The 21674-nt window shown below is 31.4% G+C and overlaps 1 protein-coding gene across 1 annotated transcript in view; it reads left to right on the top strand.

Moving 5' to 3' along the window:
• The first annotated feature begins 1177 nt into the window (after positions 1 to 1177).
• LOC126843621 (acetylcholine receptor subunit beta-like 1) overlaps positions 1178 to 21674 on the top strand; it is a 36860-nt gene continuing 16363 nt past the window's right edge. Inside the window, exon 1 of the mRNA XM_050581291.1 lies at positions 1178 to 1909. Coding sequence (XP_050437248.1) covers positions 1849 to 1909 — 61 coding nt within the window. The 5' untranslated portion in view covers positions 1178 to 1848. The remainder of the gene's footprint in view (positions 1910 to 21674) is intronic.

The following is a 21674-nucleotide window of genomic DNA, read 5'->3' as shown; positions in this document are numbered from 1 at the left end:
ATTCATGGCAAATAACTTTTTCCCCATAATAAATAGCTCTTACTATATTATTCACAATCATTTATATGCTGTATGATGTGGATATCAACTAGAATTTGTTTTTCGAGAATTTTCTTAAAAATCGTATATTTTATAATCTGTAAAATGTAACATATTATTTATATAAATTTACTCTGACAATAGGCAAATTTGAAATCGGGCATTTTACTTGTTATTATTTTTCCTTTCTTTTTTAACTCATTGTAAAATAAAACAAATTCTCGATAAGTCGTATTATGGTAAGTCTCGATGTTTATATTAACTTCAGCATCATGTTTATATGATAATTAATACGTTCAGAGATATGTATAGAATGTTAACCGTTGTTTTTATACAAAAATACGGCGTCATCTTAATAAAAGTTGTTTTTTTTCATTTTATAAATGTTAGTTTGAATCGATGCGGAGAAAACGGCCTCGATTCTTTGAGGATTATATTCATGCTTTATACAATTACATTGACTCAGGAATTACGTTTTCTTTTTTCATTTTTATAAGTGCGACGAATATTGTAAGCTGGCGGACTTGTGATTTGTCGACCTTTTCCTGCCCACCGCCGTCGGCCACCGTCGCCATCGAGTCTGGTACGCGCAAAGATCAAAAACACGCACAGGATAAATAGTGACCGGTAAATATGTAAGTATATACCAATACCGGGATATGATTCTTGGGCGCCGCCACACGCTCCCGTGATGCCGTGGTCGACGTTGGCGGGACGGTTGTAGGCACGAAGAGGGGTCTCGTGTCGAAGGTGGTGGGCAGCGTGGGCACGTACGGGAGGGACTGATCCATTCATACGGCGTCGTTACATCAAAACGACCACAAACACGGCGTGTTCATTCTCGGAGCGAAGGACAAAAACGTTGATTCGATTAACCAGCCCTTTCCCTCCGCCCTACCACCGCCGCCCTTGTCCTTCGTGCCGCCGCTCTCTAACATCCTGATATCGAGGCGAGGGCACGCGGGCTATGGTGAGGCCGTAGGGATGCGCGTCGCACGGACCGGGAGAGCGGTGGCCGATGCGTACGTCCGACTTCCGAACGTTTCGGCGCGCGGCGGCTGCGACGGTCGATACCGGGGCCGCGGCCGCTTGTTTCGCATGCCCTGAGCGCCGCGCCCCACAAACATTCGCTCGCTTGTACCGGTTACCGGCGTGCCGCGCTATCGTTTCTATATCCGCGCATACACACGCACATACGCATACGGCCGCCCACATTAAAATATATATATACACAACACGCGCGCACGCATTCACATCAACGTCGCGGTCTGTGTCGCGCTCTCCCACCGTCTCTCGTCCATACAACAACAACGTCTACCGTCAGATAAATTCATATCCGCGGTTAATCCTCCGTCATTATTATTATTAATATATTATCATATATATACTAACGACGTCGCTTATTGTGGTGTGTGCGCGCGTATTTTGGATATCCGACCGGATCTATTTTTACCGAGACGAGTCTACGTTCTGTCTGTGTCCGCCTGAATTGGAATCCACTAAGTCGTTCGGTACGCGCAATATAGCAATGTCGGCTATGATTTTTGCGGGTGGTGTCCCCGTTCCGTGTCGGTCGACAGTCAGCGGCCGGTGAACGGACGACACGCTCGACGATAAGGCGACCTATAGTGTCTTTTTTCCCCGGTAGTGCGTTGTGCCGACGGTTACGTTAACGAAGACGACGGCGGCGATCACGGTTGTGTTGTGGACGATGAAGTGGTGCGTTTCGCGGGAAGCGTGAAGAAAAATGCAACGGCAAACGACAGAGACGACCACCACACCAAGACAGCCAAAGGCCGCAGCGAAAACATGAACATCCCCGCCCGACTGCTGATGACCGTGTTATTAATCTGTTCATGTTTCGTCCAAGGTAAGTCTAGACTAGATTTGATAAGTCTGAGTTACGTCGATTACCCGAACAGTTTTAACCGTTGTGGTAACGGGGAGTGGCAAGTTTTTCGATGAAATTATTTACAGTGTATATTTTCCATTTAGAGTTGGCAAAAACCTTGTTTTTTTCAAGCCTGGCCCGGATAAATTTTTTAAGGTGTACAGAAGTTTAACCAAATTTTATATTTTTGAGTGAATTCTTAACATGTTCTGGAATTAAACAAAAAACCCACTATGATTTAAGAGGTTGGGTTTTTTTTGTCAATCTGTTTCCATTAGCCACAACAAAAAATATTAAGGTCCATGGACTCTAATATTATAAATTAAGTTCGGAATTTCTTCTGGATTTATATGCCTTACACTAAGGGTTAAATTTTTTTGGGAGGCTACACACCTAACTATAGTCAGACATTTTAGTCATCTACCAATAGTAATACTATTATGTTAATAATATATCATCAACCTTTTTTATTAATTAATAGTTATACTTTAATGACAGCGTGTGACAGAAAGATACCATTCAGAGTGAATTATGAAAGGAAAAGACCAGCAATATAATATATAAAAGTATATGTTGGCCATCGCATAAGAGAGATAAAAGTTAAATGGAAGTGTCTGAACTGAGTATGTTGTAAGAAAAAGTTTGGGTGTTGCGATAATAGCAGGAAATCTGATAGAGAAACAATTGAGATGGTTTGGGCAAGTTGAACTAATGGGAGGAAAATTAAGAAATAGTAAAACATGTAAGAGAGATCACAGTTGACGGATTTATAGGTAGAGGTAGTCCAAGAAAGAAGTGTATGAATAAGATATAGGATATGTGTGGAATGTGGAGTGAAAAAAGAAATGGCGATAAATGGAGATTTGTAGAAAAAACGAGGCTGGCTGACCCGATATTATTATATAATTAAACTCCCTATAAAGACATCAGAAGTCCAATAATTTTTAGGGGGCTAAAGATATTTTTGAGGGTAGGGGCTGAGCCTTCTCCTAGACCCGATCGAGTTGCACCTGTGCATGAACTATATTTCATTTAGTCTTAGGTCTTACATTGTCTAAATCGGCCGTGGTTTATTGTTTTACAGTGTAAGTATACTTGAATTGTTGATGGTAAAATAGTTAGAGAAGCCGTCCACAAATTGTCGCCCATCGGGAAATCAGTAAGGTTTCTCGCTATTATTATAAGAGCTCGTCGAACATTATTAGCAATGACGTCTTCATGGGAAAGGCCTCGGAAATTCTCCCCCCTCCCCCCCTCGTCAACTAATGTTTTATAAATGTTTGTATGATTTCGGTGTACGTGGAGGAGAGAGATAAAATGTCGCTAACATAGAATGTATAAAAACACAGTGGTTGTAATGAGTTGATATAAAAAAAAAGCAAGAAAACCGCAAGAAGATCCAAGAGTTTTATATTTTTTTTATGTTATTTAAACAATTAATGTGATCTTAAGCTGCGCAGTTAATCTTGTATATTTGCGTTATAACGAAATAGGTTTTCGACAAATTATATTGATTTCTGCATTAAAACCAATAATGTGCATAGACACTTTTTTGTTGAGAAAAAAAGTGTGCACGCACATAATTCATAAAACAAATAAGAGACGTCGTTAAATTTGATGAATACTATAGTAATGCCATTTTATTATGATTAATACATTTAAACGGTCATTTGACAGGAAATTTGCTTTTGATAACGATATTTGGAAAATGATAAGATACTCAATGGAAAATCCTAATACATCCCTTTTCCGCACAGCTATAAGTAAATTATTATCGAGACCCATCTTATATTGCTCATACTTCCTTTTGATTACACAACGCCAAAGGAAATGATGCAGCGTGGAAATACATCCGGAACATTTCCGTTTTACATTTCCGCACTTTCGTTTCGATATCCACCTCAATGAATGAGAAGTATCATCGGCAATACCTACCTGTATATCTCCTTAATGCACGGGATTATCGATTAACCATTAAGAAATCAGTATGGGTTTGCTGTACAAAACTACAAACAAGAAGGGCCTATTAAACTCAACTATGTATAACTCAGCAGAGATAATATTTATTGAGATGTACTAGAATGAGTATATACTTTAATAGGAACATAGAACTCGGTAGTTTTATTTTTTAACAATTTTGAATAATATTAAATTATAGAATGCATTTTGATAAATTTAAGTTAATACAGAAAAAACTATTAATATTATTATTTTACCGTTTAACAAATTGATACAGCAGAAATTCTTTTGCAAGAATAATTATCATAAAATATTGCCCATATTAATCGTATTTTACATGTTATTAAATGTCGGCATTGATACCATTTAAAAGATGCTTAATTCAATAGATCTAAAATGAAAATAACTATATTAATTATTAATTCAAACTTTAAAGTCTGTTAGTAACTCGGATTAGATGATCCAGTTAAACATCCAAACTGTAACTTAGACCTCAGTCAATATAATTTAGGTTGTTTTTATCAAAAACAATTAAACATGATTATTTTTTTAAAATCGTTTAAATTGTTTGTTCACGATTAAACTAGTCTTTAACGTCATAATATAATTTAAGTTTTTTGTAAAGTTTATTATCTGGATATTAGGTGTGCTTGGGCAGTGAGAACCTCCTGTAGTTCCGCCTATGCATTATACTTCAATATGTAAATATCATCTAAATACCCAAGGGGTATAAATGAACAATTTAAAAATTTACCTAATTTATGTAATTAACATTTAAAATAATAATTATGTTTGTATAATTAATGTAAACATTTGAATGACACTGAAGATAGATAATGCAATACCGTTCAGAAAGTACGGTTATAATTAATTAACGTCAACACTGGTTACACATTTATAACCATTAAAATTAGATAATAATTTTAATAATATAGTTCATAAAAACTAGGTAGTTTTTTAGCTTTCCTGAGGGAACGGTCAATTTTTTTTTCTGCAGAAGAGTTATAACGAAAAAAAATTAAACCAATTCACGCCATCTTGAGTAGCTTTTGGCTGATTTTTTAATCTATGTATAGCTGCTGAAATTTTAAAGTAAAAAATAAATAAATTTAAAAGTTCATTTTCTAGATTTTTTTATTCATTTATAACATTGTAAGACCAATAACTTTCAGCTATGCGTCAAAGTTTAAAGAAGACTAACTACTCAAGTATCGAAGCAATCCTATTTTGTGATGAGTTTTCATTACGCGGTCTAAAGGAGTTTATATTATTCTAATAACTACTTATTACTTTGAAAACCTTTCAGTACTTATTCTCTAGTTTTATGCGACCAACCACTTAAAATGGTTATAAGTCATTGTAATTGTATAACCATTAACTGACTCGAATAGTGACATCCTTTATATATTATTTAATTTACAAACATATTGTACACTTCAATAACATAAAGCTTGGAAGTTGTAGGCTTGAGGAAAGTTATCAAGTAAACCATTATAATCAAACAAAATAAACATCGGTCGCTTAGTACTAATCCTGATTCAACCAATAACTGTATTATAAAAGACAATATTTGTATTTATATTTACTTACTGAAGTCTGGACACACCGTTGATCTCACAAAGTACAAAAATATCAGGTACTCTAAATATGTGTTATTTAGCCACGAGCTAATATTTAACACATATGGTCAAATATTGTTCAGGCTATTTCAAGGGAAGAACTAATCTAATAAAAAACAGTTAATAAATGTTTGAGAAAAAAAAAGAATTCCATATTTTTGGTACAGAATGCAATTAGAGTAAATTATTAAATAGTATAGTTTTAGAATTTACATTATGTCTATATTCCTACAAAGTTTTGTTTATTTTTTTTTAATAATAAAATATAAGTAAAAAAACAACTCTTGTCTAATATTATCTTTATAATACACTATTACTTATTAGTGTATTAGTGTATAAAATAATTCATATGAAGAAGCATGGCAATAATGATAGCTTTGTACAATTGATTTGGTTTTTTGCTAATTTTAGTATTTTCAGAGCATGTTATTATAACACATATTTAAGCATTTTCTTAAATAATATTATGATACGAGCTCGGAATAAAATATTATTATAAGATTAGATAAAACTTGAAAATTATCATGCAGTGGAAAATATTTGTATTTTTAAATATAGTAAAAAATTAAAATTATATTAAACTATGGTTATAATTACTGGTTAGGTTAGGTTAGTTTAGGTTAAAATTATCTTAGCTGACCCTATATTACTGTCAATAGGGACTGAACTATAGCTTTTTAACTAAAATATAGTTAACTAAAAAAGATTTACTCGACATTTTTTTCCTCCACAGAGTTGATTTAATCAAGTAGGCAGTGTATAACTATACTATATTTCTGGTAACCCTGAAATTGATTAATCTTATAACATACAATATAATAATATTAATATAATACCTTTTATTATAATATTATATACGTTTATACTAAAATTTATATGTTTTATAAATATTTATTTTGGCTTTTCTATTAAATGTGTATGTATAATATACATAATGTAGGTAGATAGGAACGGATGAGATCTGAGTTAACGATGAAGAATAGTATAAAGATCAATAAGCTAAAGGCCAAAACTTTATGCGGTGTAACTTTAAAGCTTACTAAACTTCAACGGCAAACGAACGATAGATATTAGTGTCATGTATATAGGGCTTGTGCTCGACGTTTTAATGTACAGAGCCAAGTTTAATATTGCTGTAATTTCCGTTGGCAACGAATAGTTAATTTGAGATTTTGTGTCAACTGGAGTAAAATTACTTTTTTTAATGTTTTTTCTTGGATTCTAATATTTATAAATATATATAGTATATACGTGCTAAATAAACTAAAACAATATGTTAGTTAACAACAACTTTTAATTAAACATTTAACCTAATGGATGGTCACTGAAATCATTCGACTGAGATGACGCAGTATTTTATCAACGTAAAAAATAATATAATTGTTATTTTCATATTTCCATTGAAGGAAACCTTTTTTTTACGAATTTTCGTCAGCTAATTAAGGTAGAACATTGTAACTGATGTCAAAACTGCTTTTTGGAATCAACAACTTTTCAACATAATTATTATTTTTTCTGTAAAACAAAAAAACTTTTTTATTTGCATAAAACCCTTTTTTAACAACATTCTTAAAACATACTAATACTAAAAACGTTAAATTTCCGGCACGGTGGGATATGGTATGTCCCACCAAAAAAAAAAGCGTTTTGCCACGGTGGTACGGAAAATAACCCACCTTTCTTTTATTTTTCTTTATTTTTTGTTTAAATAATTTTTCAATTGACAACTTAAGAATGATTTGGTAGCATATTCTAATGACATTGGTATAAAAATAAACTGCTAGGTCATATTTATAAGGGTTTATTACTAATTTTGTCTGTACTTTGTTTTGTCTATGTTTCCGGTGCACTCTATTTATTTCTATTTTGAACTACTCGGTATTAACCGGTGAACCGATTTCTTTTTTTTTTCATTCTACTATGTATTTATCAGTGAACATTATTATGGTCTAAAAAAAAATCGACTGACATTTTTAGTTTCTGTTTTATATTGATATTTGTGATCATCCAGAAATAACCCACCGTGTAGAAATGTTCTCTATAATCTCCTGGTTGACCAAAAATAATCCCCCACTCCTTCGAAGACCGGAAGTGTCCGTCATTTTGGTTTTTAAGTATGATTTTTAAGATTTTATGTTTTTTTTCTCAATTATTATAAAAAATATTGATTTTACGTCAAAAGTAGTTCTATTCAAAAATATAGCTAACAACATTTTCAACAAATATGGCTACATACTTTCTTCGGTCAGTCGAATAACAAATTGAGTATATCTCACCGAGCGTCGTAATATTTAATGACGCACGCTATGGAGTGTATAGGTAGATTATTAATTATTATTACCTACATCATTTATCAGAAATAAAATAAATAATTAATATAATATATAATTTAAAAATATAATAAGAAATTGGGAAATTTTAAATATTTTACTGCTCATAAAATAACCTCTTGTTGTGCACGGTGGGACACATGTAATCCCACATACAATAATTCGTCATTCCATTATATATATATTTTTTTTACTTAATAATAACTATATGTAAGGAATTAAAAAAAAATTATATTAGTAGTTATAACAATTAAATACAAATTTGATTGGCTGTGCAACAACGGGGTAGAAAAATCTGAAAACGTGTATTATAATTTTGGTTATTTTATATAATATGGTTTCTTAGTTAACTTCAAAATACTTTTTTTCAATTTACCTATACCAAAAACCAAAATTATTCCTTGATTATAATAATATTGGTGACAGCCTGGTATGTGTGAATTGTTAGATGGTTTTAGCAACAGTGAAATATATTTTTATTTAAAAAAACGTTTCTTTTTTAGTTTAAAGTCTAACAGCTTTTGCAGGTATAATTTAAAGTTTCAAAGTAAGAGACAAAGTGAACTATATAGGGAAAAAAATAATATAAAGGAAATTGAAAACCCTTTTGCACGGATCCGGTAAAAGAACACCCTTCTTTGTTGCCAGAATTTTGTCGATTTCGTACCACCCACAACCACTCAACTCTGTGCAATATCCGCGCACTTTCTCCTGGTTTAGCCGCCCATTCGATGGTCGACTAGCTCTGCCTGAGTCGAACACGTATAAACCAAAATCGATAATTTACAGGGAATTAACTAGTGAAGCGGACTTTCGTCGGTGGCTTTTCCCCGTACCTAAAAATAAGAAGTCCTCTCACAACATACCCACAAGCGTTGGTTCAATAACCGTATAAGAGCACTATAAGTTTATTTGACGAATTTTTAGATCACTTCGTGGGCATCGTGTCCACATACTAGCAGAGTAAGAAAGAACGGACGTGAGGCATGCGGAAGCGTGAACACTAGTAGGATCCGCTGATTCCGGTGGCCAGATGATAACACGCAAAAAGCCTTTATAAAGGACGAATGCTAGTGTGTATCTTATGCACGTGTGTGGTTGGGGAGGAGGGGTAGTTTTACGGTGCGAACGATAGGGATACTCTGTCAAACCATAGCAATGAGCACTTGATGAAAATCTAGAATAATGCTATCACAGAACACTTTTAGATCCAAACACTCAAAGCTTGAGACGTAAGCGTGTATTTTTAAACGAATTAAGTGAGAAATTATAGACAACACAAATATTGCAGCATTTTATAACGTTGTGCATTATCTGCACACACCAGTAGAGTAAACAGTTACTGTTTAACAGCATTAACATCGTAAGCAGATCACATACATTATAAGTGATGTAATATAATAGTATATTGTAGTTTAGTGTTAAGTTAGTAAACAAGTATTTATAAGTACCGAATAAGATAGATAACTGTACTTGAAACTAACGAGAGAGTTTAGATATACATTACAATTTACACGTTTTACGTTTATACTAGTTTAGTAAATATTACTATTTTTCAGCACTACATTTCTATAATATGATCTCATAAATCAACGTTTTTATTTGTGAATTAATTACATGTATACCATGTACATGTCATACATTGTATGACTTTGTGGTTTAACAATCTGTGTTTTATTCATAATATGTAAACACATTTTTTTATGTCTAGCCAAAGTTATGCTGGACAAAATATTTCTTCATTTACATAATCATTGATCTACTATGACTTAACAGATCTTTTGATTTCAAACTTTGACACAATCAGCATTTTTTAAAACAAAGTAATTTTTTTTTTTAAATCCTTAGGTATAAATTTTTACTGAATAACTGTCTAAAACCAGAAAAACACGAAGACTAATTTTGTAGAAATTAAATTTATCCTTTTTATCTTACGCATTTTTAATAAATTCTAACGTTTTTAAATTTTGTCAAATTTGCTTGTCGTTTTTGTTTTATAATTAGAACAATTGAAAATCACAGTAGCTTTTATTATAATATTGAACAACTTGAAATTGTAAAATCATGTATTTTGGTAGATGAAGTGGGGTTGTTTGTAGTTTTATAACATGTTTGTCTTTTAAATTTATAATTTCATAAATTATATGTGTTTCCTCCCAGCCCCTCCTATAAATCATTTGCAACTAAAAAATGTATGTACAACGCAGTAAGTCATAACTCATAATGCGGTAAGTACAATTTTTACTCTGATTTTTGATGTGTGTAATTTTTTTTAAGAATCATAGAGAAAATCTGAGTATGCAATTAAATAATTTATTTTTCTTATTATATTTAATTTAGTTCCAGTAATAAATTATTACCGGATATGGTGTAAAATCGGAGTCTTATATTCGAATAATATTTTTTAATGTTGATTTTTTGCGCTAGAATATACCTAGTACTTGTAAAATGGCTATATTAGCTGTTTTAACCAGACCATAAAGTTTATGACACTATTTAACTGTTTTCAGTGCTCTAAGAGAACACCTCGATTGTAAACCCTTTAGTTTATGAATATAATGATAAGAATTATTTGTTGTTATTATAAGCGGCGATTATTCAATAACTTCCATTAGTAAAACAATGTATAGGGTCCACAGTTTTGGGGTTCCTGTTTTCCTCTCTTCGACAACGGGCACGGGGAATTATGTTTAACTAAGGGTGGGTTTAAGAGAGCGTCGTTCACTTTATTAGGATCTCTCAGTCATGCTCCCAAGAGTTCTTAAACCCTTTCAGCTTTCTCTGTACCACGGGGTGTCTGCAGATTACAACATTTGATCAAACCTAATTTAATATTTACAGTATAGTAGTATATTGTTTTATTATGACTTAAAACATAAATTTATTTTTATACGTAAATTATTATTAAAGTACATTTGAATAATTCATTCCTGTTAATACTACCTATTATTTATGTGGGAATGTAAATATTTTTTTAACCATCTACAATAAAAGTATGTAATACTTAATTTATGATAGCCAAATGATACCTAAATTATTTGAATTATTTTTTCTTAAGATACTTAAAGGTAAGTTCTACCAGAGTGCGGCAAGATCGACTTGTGTTGTATGGTTCGAAATGTTGGATGGTAGACAAGGAAACCGAAAAGAGACTGAGTGTAGCAGAGTTGAGAATGTAGCTATGAGTGTAATGACGATAGACGATAGGATTAGAAACAAATATAGTTAAGAAGTAGTATAGGTTGCTTCGATAACGGACAAAATGTTATGTGGAGAAAGAAATTGGATCTAGTAAGAATGGTAATAAAAACAATAGCAGGAGGAAAGAAGGGAAGCAGAAGAACGAAATAAGGTGGTTAGATGCGATCATTAAAAGTGGGAGATAGTGTTGAGTCGAGGTTTATGGCAAGAGTGGCCGACCTCAAATTGTTGAGATAGATAATGAAAAAAAATCTAAGAAGAATTTTGATTAAAAATTATCGACTACGGCCCAACCTAAAAGCTCTATACATATTTTCGTTTGAAAATAAAAATACTCGAAGTCACGAAACATATATGGTCAATTCCTTAAAAAATGTATAATATAGAGTATAATATCATCCGTATATTAGTAATGTTTTGTGGGTTTAAACTTTTAGCATACAAATATGATCTTAAAAAAATAATTCAAAGGCTAAATTTATGAGAACGAGTCTTAAAAATGTAGTTTAAGTGTGGGTGAAAATAAGGATATTTCAAATCACTAGAGGAGTTGATGTTAAATTATATTAATTAATTGGCTACTATAATATCTTAAAAATATCAATTTTTTGATTCGATGTGTAACTGAGAATGTATTGTTTTTTAACAATGATTTTGTTTTTTTATAATGTGTTATGAATTATGATAGACTTAAATAGACTATTATGGATGTTTTTAACGGTCCATAACAATTATTTACTGCTTCAAATTTTCAAATACAATTTATTATTTAAAATATTCGTATTAAAAATGCATAGAGATTTGTATGCAAGTCAAAATAAATATCTAATAGGAAGAGGAATAACTAAAGTAGATTAAAAAATTAATCTAAAAATAACGTTTTTATGCGTCTTAAAAAGTATAAAATAACCTTCCGGGGGTCTTGATAAGCAAATAGGACAGGTGAACTAGAAAAACGTGGGGCGCATCTTTCTACTTAGATATTAAAACCTAAGCTTTCATGCTAATGCATTAAGTTGTCTCTTATAATGCTGTCTCTCTAACCGAACGGATCAGAAAGTGATAGTATGCATTTTTATCGGAAATGAAATTTAATGGATTTCCGTGCCACTTGCCTTAAATTTCATTGCAAATTGAATAGACTTAATTGCTATTCTCTCCAAAGTTTGTTTTATGTAGGTTGCTTCAATTTTTTTGTTAACTACCTACTTGCTTAACATTTAAAGTAATGTGGTGCTCAATTTTACATGACATGTCATTAAGTATTATTTTATTTAGACGAGAAAAGATGATTGTGCATAAATTATGAGTTAAGGTAGTTATTAATGAGAAGAGAATGTATATTATATATTCAGACGTGTGAAGTAGTAAAGATGCGCCCCTCGTTTTTCTAGTTCACCTGTCCTATTTGGTTATCAAGACCCCCGGAAGGTTATTTCATACTTTTTAAGACGCATAAAAACGTTATTTTTAGATTAATTTTTTAATCTACTTTAGTTATTTTGTTCTTTTTCGTTTTCGTATGTACGTACCTATATATTTAAATGTACAATGTTATGAAAAGTTTATAACATGCTATAGAAAATGCTGCATGGTCAGAAGGATTATCATAAGAATTAGTAATCAATTTAAAAGCTTATAATTTTAGATTTATTACTGTATAAATTATCATAAAAGTTGAAATTAAGTTATAATTACTATATAAATTATCATAAAAGTTGTAAGAAAATGCAAAAAAGTCTAATGATGGGAACGGGTTTGAACCTGGTACCGCTCATATCTGAGCACCGTTCACGCCCAAACGCACCACGCAAAATTTTTGTTGGTGCGTGAGAAATAAGTCTCTTTAAATTGCAAGATTCCACCCGGAACGACGGACAAGAAATCGACCCCATTTTATCCCCCTTAGAGGTGGAATTTTCAAACTCTTGTGGATTAATAATGCATTGTCATCGAATTGTGTGCTACCCTGAAAGTTTCAGCCGGATAGCTAATCGGGAAGTGCTCGAAATTTGAGTTCCAAGATTCCACCCGGAAGGACAAACAAGATTGTGAGTTCATAAACACGTTATAATAATTATAATCAGAATAACTTTCAGTGTTATTATATTTACTGATGTACGTATTGACAAATACTTTGAACTTGAATAATAATTCTTTATTGTTGTTACGTGGGAAGTATATCCGTCGTAAACATGGAAATCTCTAAAGCATATATTTTTTTAAGCGGGTATAGTGTAAGCACATTGTATTTTTAACATTAGGTATTATACAAGTGTGTTTGTTTTATAAGTATATACCTATTAGCCGGTAAGTATGGAAACTAAAAAGTAAATGTAGGTAATTTAGAAGAAAAAAAAAATGATAGCTGAAAGTAAAGGGCGTTCACATGCATAAAATAATATCCACGGGAAAACACCGGCAACGGCAGTCACACCCGGGTCAAAGCGGTTCGATCGATCGTCCACCCTTCCATCCCAAGGCTCTACGTACTTTGCGAGGGAACCACCCGACGCCTCTTTCTCTATACTACCTATCCCCATCATTAGATACTACCCTTCTATAGACCCAACCCTACGAGTCATCAACCGAAAAGCTGCTAGACGGCATGGAGAGAACCCTTTTAAAGAGAGAGAATAGCTACCATCGCTGTCAGGAATAACGTTTAACACAACACGAACTAGCAGCTAACACAAAGTATACTTAAAATAAAAAAATAAAAAAACAAAGGCTTTCATCTATCTACACTTATTTGGGCAAGTGGGAAAAAAACCTTACAGAGTAACACCACCCGTCCTGTACTTGTAATCAAAAGAACATAACTTTAAAAAAATATGTACGTATTTGTATATGTATGTACGAATATTTAAAAGGGATGTGTACAAGTATAGAGTGATATGCGTTGGTTTTTTTTTGCATAGTATAATAATAATTAGACAAAACGCAATATAGTATAAAAAGTTAATATCAACTAACTCTTGGTACTTTAACTATCTGTATCTACGTACTATTTGAATAATAAAATATGTTATAAACATTATTATATCTACTAAGTAATTTTCAAATTAAAAACATTATCAACAAAATATTATTTTTATTAAGAATGATTATTTTTCAATTTAAATATAATTTATAAAGTTGACATTTTGATGTATCGTAGTCTAAAATAATAATAAAATGGGCTTCTATCCTTCCAGGCAGGTAAAGGGAGAAAGTGTAGCGCTAAAGTAGTTATTTTATAATAAACGCGGGGAACAGTATCCGTCGTCGCTGTTCTTTTTATCCAATTATATACCTATTACTTACAAATAAATGTGTTATATATTATGGTAGTTGAAGTATCTTTTTATTATTATAGATTTTAAAATTAATTATGTTATCAACCTTTCGTCGCTGTATAATAAAAAGTATTTTTTTTTATTCAATAAATATCGGTTAACACAAAAATATGCTAATGATCAGAGGTAATCTTAAATCTGGAAAATATAAAATACATTTGATGATGATAAATGTTTTCCATTTATTTTTTTATCATCTTTTTAAAAGGTACGCATACAAGCTGAAAAAAGAAGATATTTATTATAGTTTGTACCATAAGAGTTATTCTTTTTTTTAAGGTGAAACTATTGATGTAAATGATAATGACATTCTGATAAACACTCAATATTTTAATGAAAAACATATTATGTACTTCATAATTCTTTATGTACCTATCACTGAGGTACTTTATAAATTATAATATTGTCTAAAATAAATACCGATGGATTCTTAAATGGGTCGGATCTAAGCGAGTTTTTAACTTATAATAACACGGTTAGTATTTATCTTATTCTTTTAATTGTACTTTAATTAAATTATATTAGAGGGGTAAAACTAAAGGACATAACGTGGAGAGATAACCATTTTTCTTACTATATTTATAGCTTCATTAATTTTGATGATTAAATATTTCAAAACTTTTTAGTTAATTAAAATACGTACATAAAATATACTAATTTTGTGGGAGGTGGCTGAAAGGAGAAAGAGGTAAAATAGAGAAGGAAAAATTGTATGATAGTTAAAGTAGAACTTGAAGCACCAATTTGTTTTTTGTTTAAATATTGTGAACTTATTTACTCGTATTTACGTAGAAAGTACTTATAGGTAAGTAAAATTATTTCAAATTTAAATCACGCTAATTTTACATTTACTGATTTTTTTTTAGCTTCGATGCGTAGAAGGTATTTTTTTTTAAAAGAATGTGTTTTTAAATTTATTTTTTAAAAGTTAAATATAAATGAGCTTAAATTTGAATGTAGTATTGACGTTGGCCGACTAAAGTAAATCGGACAAGTTATATATTATAGGTACGTTGTAGTTGAACAAATTAAACTGTTAATCGGAACCGCACACGCGAGTGAGCAAAGGCCGTAACACTGACGTGTAAACGATGGCTGAACCGTTGTTGGTGATAGGCATGAAGCACCAAATAAAAAACACGGTCTTCAACAGATAGTAGAGAGGCATCAAATAGAACAGGCCGCTGAATGGACGTTCCACGATCAGTGTCGCGATGAAAATCATCCAGTAAGTCAGCCATTTGGCACAATCTTCCGACGCTTCTTCGAATCCCCTGGAATGTGTCTCTAGAACTTCGATGGTTGTGTGCGCGGGATACGCAAACCCAATTATGTTACTCAACATCATCGAACCGTGGCCAATCAATAGATAAAACCCCACGAGAAACGTGGCCACTACCATCAACTGGATTCTAGGAATGCCCGTGTTTAGTTCGGCCCAGCTAAGTAATTCATACCATGGTTTGGTCTGGTCGTGTAACGCATCATTAATTGTCGTTTTCACCGATTCTATTTTGCTTGTCAATTCCATCGCTTAACCGGGTTGATGCAGATTACAGCCTCGTGTGTTCTCCAAAACGAAAAAATACTCATAAAAATAAATAGCAAATCAATGTGTGTTGACGTCGCTTCGGTTATTTAGCGACCTACCACGCAGTAACTATGCACATTTAAAACACATTGATAAACATCATACATTTATCGTAAACAAATATACAATATTTCGCTCAGACATTAGAAAATAATATGCTATAGATAAAGCAAGAGTGACGTGGAGTGCAATGTCGAGACATGGAAATAGAAAACTAAAAAAAATGAGAAATATGCAAATTCTAAATGTACAAAAAAAAGTAAATAGCTCTAATTTGAAAAAAATAACGAAATTTTAATGCGCATGCTTGTAGTGTAAGTAGCAAATTTTGAAAACTTCCTAAAATGTGGATTACATACATTTTGACTTTTCCACCGACATCATTTTTTTCAAGGTATATGTGTTTCTGTACTTTAAACACTGAATTTTTTATTACTTGTCCATTAATTAAACTTCATCTATTATGTCGGTTGGCTTAGTTTTTACATGTATTATATTTCGAGCCATAGACGTCAATACTGAAATTGAAATAAAACAAATATTATTTTTAAATAGGGTTGGACATATTATGTAAATCGGTTTAATTGTAACTTGTAATTAGTTACGTGACTTTAAATTTACTTATGAACATGTCAATTTTATCATTTTTTTTATAAAAATACACAACTTATCAAGTAAGGTTGTTATTACGATTTTAACAAGTACAAGAGTCTAAAACTATAAGAAGTTCCGAGTTTGGTGTACAATTGTTGGCATTTTACGATCTTAACACAGTTTTAAGTGAAACCATTTGAACAGTTTTACTTTTTCCAAACGCTCGTTTTTTGATTTTTATATGTATTTGATACTTTTATGAAAATTCACAATTGGTAAAAATGAAAATAAATTGGAAATTAAATAAATAAATAATAATTGTATTATTTTCTAAAAGAGCGTCTGATAATGTTATTTTAATACATAAAACTAAATTAGATATTTACACTTGTTTGTGGACCCACTTTAATATTTTATGCTTCAAATCTGTTAAAAATATATTATCGAAAACCCATTTTTCGATATTTTTAGTGAAAGATGTACTTATTTTTAACAAAACACCTTCAATATATACTAGCAATACAATTCATCCAAAAAATCAAAGAAAGTATTAAGAAAAAAATATGTAATGATTTAGAATAATCTAATTTACGTCTGAAAATCTCCAAATTGGCAATTATATGAATTCCGTTTATACCGTGGTAATAACTGAGTTCGATTTGAAAATATTAATTTGTTGCCTGCTGCGTAAATACAATATAAATAATAAAGTGCAATACGAAACAAAGAATTAAAAGAGAAACGCTGAAAAGAGCGGTTTGTTTCGTCTTTTGGATTTAACGGTTAATTAATTGTTTTCGTGTCGTATCGGTGACTTAAAAAATTTCCCATTCAATCGTCGTCATGGGTGGGCACGTAAGCGCATCATCGATAAGCGCTCTTTGCACAATGCGAACGACAAAGTGTATTCACAAATGCGTTGTAGGAATAATACCGACGCGACGTCAAGTACCAGCTCGCGCGTGGAGTGCAAAAAAAAAAAAAAAAAAATAGTAAAAATATTTACTCAAAAGTCAAAACGTTTTAAAGGGCACGCGATTTAACAATGATAATATCTGTATACTTAAGCTAACGTCGAATTAGCGGTTGCTACTGCATTGGAAGAGGTCGGGTCTTTGCGACAATCATACCACAGCGTCTATACTGGGGCGCGTGCGGGACCGTTTTGAAATCAATACCAAGTTCGCCACGTCGTTCTCCGCGTGTCCCCACGATACTCATATTCTACACCTTGCCTACCACACTATACTTACAATGTTACTTTGCTACGGAGACGAGAAGAAAAACATCTTTACGCCCTTCCCCCCCCCCCCACTCGTCTTTGTTAACCTTCGCTATTTCGCGCACAAAATTTGTAATAATAATAATAATTAAACAAATACGTGTGGCGTTTGATAATTTTTACGAATGGCAAATATAATATCTGTATTATTATATTGGCGTTCGATTCGAAACGTCCTATTGGCTAAGAAACGGAATGAGACCCGTTACTTTGACATAATTACTCAACAATATAATGTTACATAGATAAATGACAATTATACTCAAAAGAAAACGGCGAACGGATTAATATGGGCGACCCGCCATTGCGCAATACAATAAGCGTATTCTACCCGAACAGTAGCCCGTAAGACGGAACCGGGTGCGTCCATTCGTCTTTTCTTTCGATTGCCTCTAGAAGCACCGAAGACCATTATTATATGCATACCGCTATTATATATTTGATCCACTTAAACCATTAGTTGTAAGAGTATTTACTATAGAATGCCTAACTTGTTTTGACGCCATGTAGGGTTTAGTTATAATATTATAATTTATTATATAGTAGGGACTAGGGTTGTCTTTATAGGCGAATTAAAAACAAAGCTCTGCAAAGCGGTCACAAATAAGAAATATCTCTTCAACTCGTTTTTTTTGAGATTTGTTTTGAAAATATTTTTTGGCTGTATGTATGAACAAACTATATTTAAATTGTAAGTATACATGGCGCAAATATATGACCATTAAGTTTCCCTGTTTGAGCGGGAAGACTTTATTTATTTAAAAATATACCTATTTAGTAAAATTTCAAAATAATTTCCCTGCAAGAATAGTTTCTGACAAAAGAATTTCTTTCTAGTAAAATAAATCGTTTGTGGGGTATTTTATCACGAAAATTGTTTCCTATAATAATTTATTAAATTAAAAATGTATTTAGAATGAAAGGACCTACTGTCCATAATCATATTTTTAAATAAATATAAGTTCTCTATACGGACATGTAGACTAGTGGCTTTTTGCACCAGCAATCTTAAAACCAAAGTAGAGTTGCATCTATAGTTTCAGTATTGTTCAACTACAATTTTAAGTATGGTTTGTGCAAACGTCCAAAAGAGATTCCAATAAAATTTGTCCAAGTATTTGTGACCGATTTACAGAGTTCAGTTAGTAATGGTTTAATAAATTAAATAGATACCGTATTTGATATACATGTCGTAATAATTTAATTTACGCTTTGTTAGACTACTGTTAAATGTCATACAATATATATTTAATTACATCTTTGACAGTTGATTAATACGTGGAATCTGTGCATAAGCCATTATGTGGCTGTTATAAGGATACCCGACTCTGATAAGTAATTACCGTAATGTGTACCAAAGTACTTAGAAACGAACTTTCCGTTTTAACTTTTCATTGCCTTGATGCCTACAACCCCATTTTGTTATACTTACTCATTGTGACTTCTCCATAATCCTCCTTGTAATTTTTCTACACGTATAATATTATTCTCAACGCCTGAAACCTTCTCTTTAAGTAGGTATGGATTAAGACATTTTTAGAAAAATGTTTTTACTTATTAGTTATTAGTAATAGTACATAGTATATAAGAGTATATAATATAGTCGATTAAATATTGGTTTAAATAATAGTATACTTATGCAACAAAGTACAATAATATATTTATGGTAATCACTGACAACAGGTGCACGCATTAAAGCGTGTAAATACTAAATAATATTTAATGTATAATCATTTAAATTATTAATTATTAATATACAAACCAATACGACCATTACCATAATTTGTAATTGCATGTATCACTAATAAATACGATTGATGAATCCTAGCTAATTGGTTCAAAACAAAATGCATTTTGTTGTTTGACGTTCGTTGGGCGGCGTGTCGTATAGGCATTTTAGGTACACGGGTGTATACGTTTATCCCAAAGAGAGCAATAAATTTGTTTTAAATATAGTGTTATATCTAAATGTTAACTTTTGTGTAATAACTTAAATTTAAAAACTAGCAAAGAAAGAACAAACGTTTATCACGTTTGTTCTTTGTATACGTAGAAGTCAAGTATAAGTATATTTACTGATGAAGTAATGTGAAAAGTTTAGAATAATCAGCATATACTTCAAAATAACAATTTTTGTGATCGAAAATAAAAAAAAAAATTTTTTTTTATTTATTATATTTTAATTGTTTCAACATAATCTTGTTTTTACAATATATTAATTAATAAGTTACATAAAAAATAAAATTTAAGAATATATGTATAATAGAATAAATACGCCGATTCCGTAGAGCTGTTCCATAGGCATTGTCATTTGGACAATATTTTTTTTATGACATATACGCTTAGCTTATACACTAAAACTTCTATAAGAGCTCACTTATAAAAGTCGTTGACAACTATAAAGTGTATATTGATGTGAAAACGAGTTCAAGAGAATACTAAACGAAAAAGCAATCCTATGTCTTTTTGTTTATTGTTGATGTTCATAGCCATTCATTTTACTACTACCAAAATGAAACTTTTTTAATTGGCATATATTTCACAAATATCCTTGGAATAATTGGTTTGAGTTCGAAACTCAAACATTTTATGGATAGATCAATATTAATTTATATTATATAGATGTATATAGCATATATACATGGTATAACTAGTTACGATGATTTTAAGTGCGGCGAAAAAAGGGTATTTATAATCATCTATTATAGGGAAATAGTATCAATGTACCAATTGATACAAGTATCATTAAGTCTAATTTTTAATAGATACTTTCATTTTAAATGTAATTTATACATTTTTCAAGTTTTACCAAGATGTAATTTTATATATGTATTTCAGTTTATAAATATATTAAGATTTTGTATTTTGACTCGATCTCATTTTATTATAATAATATTTTTCATTTGCTGTTCAATAAAGAATATTTTATGCAATACCAGTAGGTAATGCTTTGTAAGCTTTTTAACATTAATTTTTGGTCTATTAGTATTATAGAAATATCTATAGTAGTTTATTTAGTATTCATTGAGGCCTAGTTTTCTCCTAATGGACGTCATTACATCGATGAGTTTACAGAACGAAAAATAACGTTATATTCAATATATAATTGCCGAAGTCTCTCGACTTTGTTTATTTGATTTTAAAGACACTTAAAGTTAATAAAATATACTTTTTTCCAAAAAAAGTGTATAAATCATGTTATTGTATATATAATTAAATAACTGAATACCTTTAGAATTTGAAAAATAATACATAATTTATTGTGAAGTTGATCGTCGTGTGTGATTGAATCTACTCAATAAAGATTGTTTGTAATTGCGTTTTCTCGTTGAAACAATCTTCTTTGCAGCTGTATTTCCCTACTAGACGGGCTTAGACAGGATTTGGGTTTGGAAGGTTAGGATTACTGCTGGCTGCCAACCATTCGTTGACTATAGAATTTAAGCCCTGTAGAAGAGGAAGGTTAGCTATTTCTTTCTGTGGACAGTCTCGAACCCGCAGATAATGAAAAAACTAGTGACTGTGCCGGTATATTATTTCTCGTTTAAACAATATTAGAATGACAAACCACTCTAAAATCTTTAAACTTGTTTTTTTAAATAGTCTTTCGTATTTTTTTTTAAATAAAATAATTGGTAATTTATTTGAAAATAATGTATATACTACAGATTTAATCAGTTATTACTTATTTCATATTGTTATTTTAAATAGAGACTGCCAACGTCGCGTCGGTTGAAATAGCCGAACCTATACGTTTGCGAACACACGCGTTTTAAACATTATCGCATTTTGAGTTTGAAGGAGCTTTAAAAATGCATTAGCGTGGTGAT

Source organism: Adelges cooleyi, unplaced genomic scaffold (genome assembly GCF_023614345.1).
Source record: "Adelges cooleyi isolate 19-005CV unplaced genomic scaffold, UGA_ACOO_1.1 ACOO_flye_CR_arks_rails_tigmint_CR_PRNA_1, whole genome shotgun sequence".
In the NCBI taxonomy this organism is placed as follows: Eukaryota; Metazoa; Arthropoda; class Insecta; order Hemiptera; family Adelgidae; genus Adelges; species Adelges cooleyi.
Note: the sequence above shows the minus strand (reverse complement) of the source record. Positions and strands in the feature narration are given on the sequence as shown.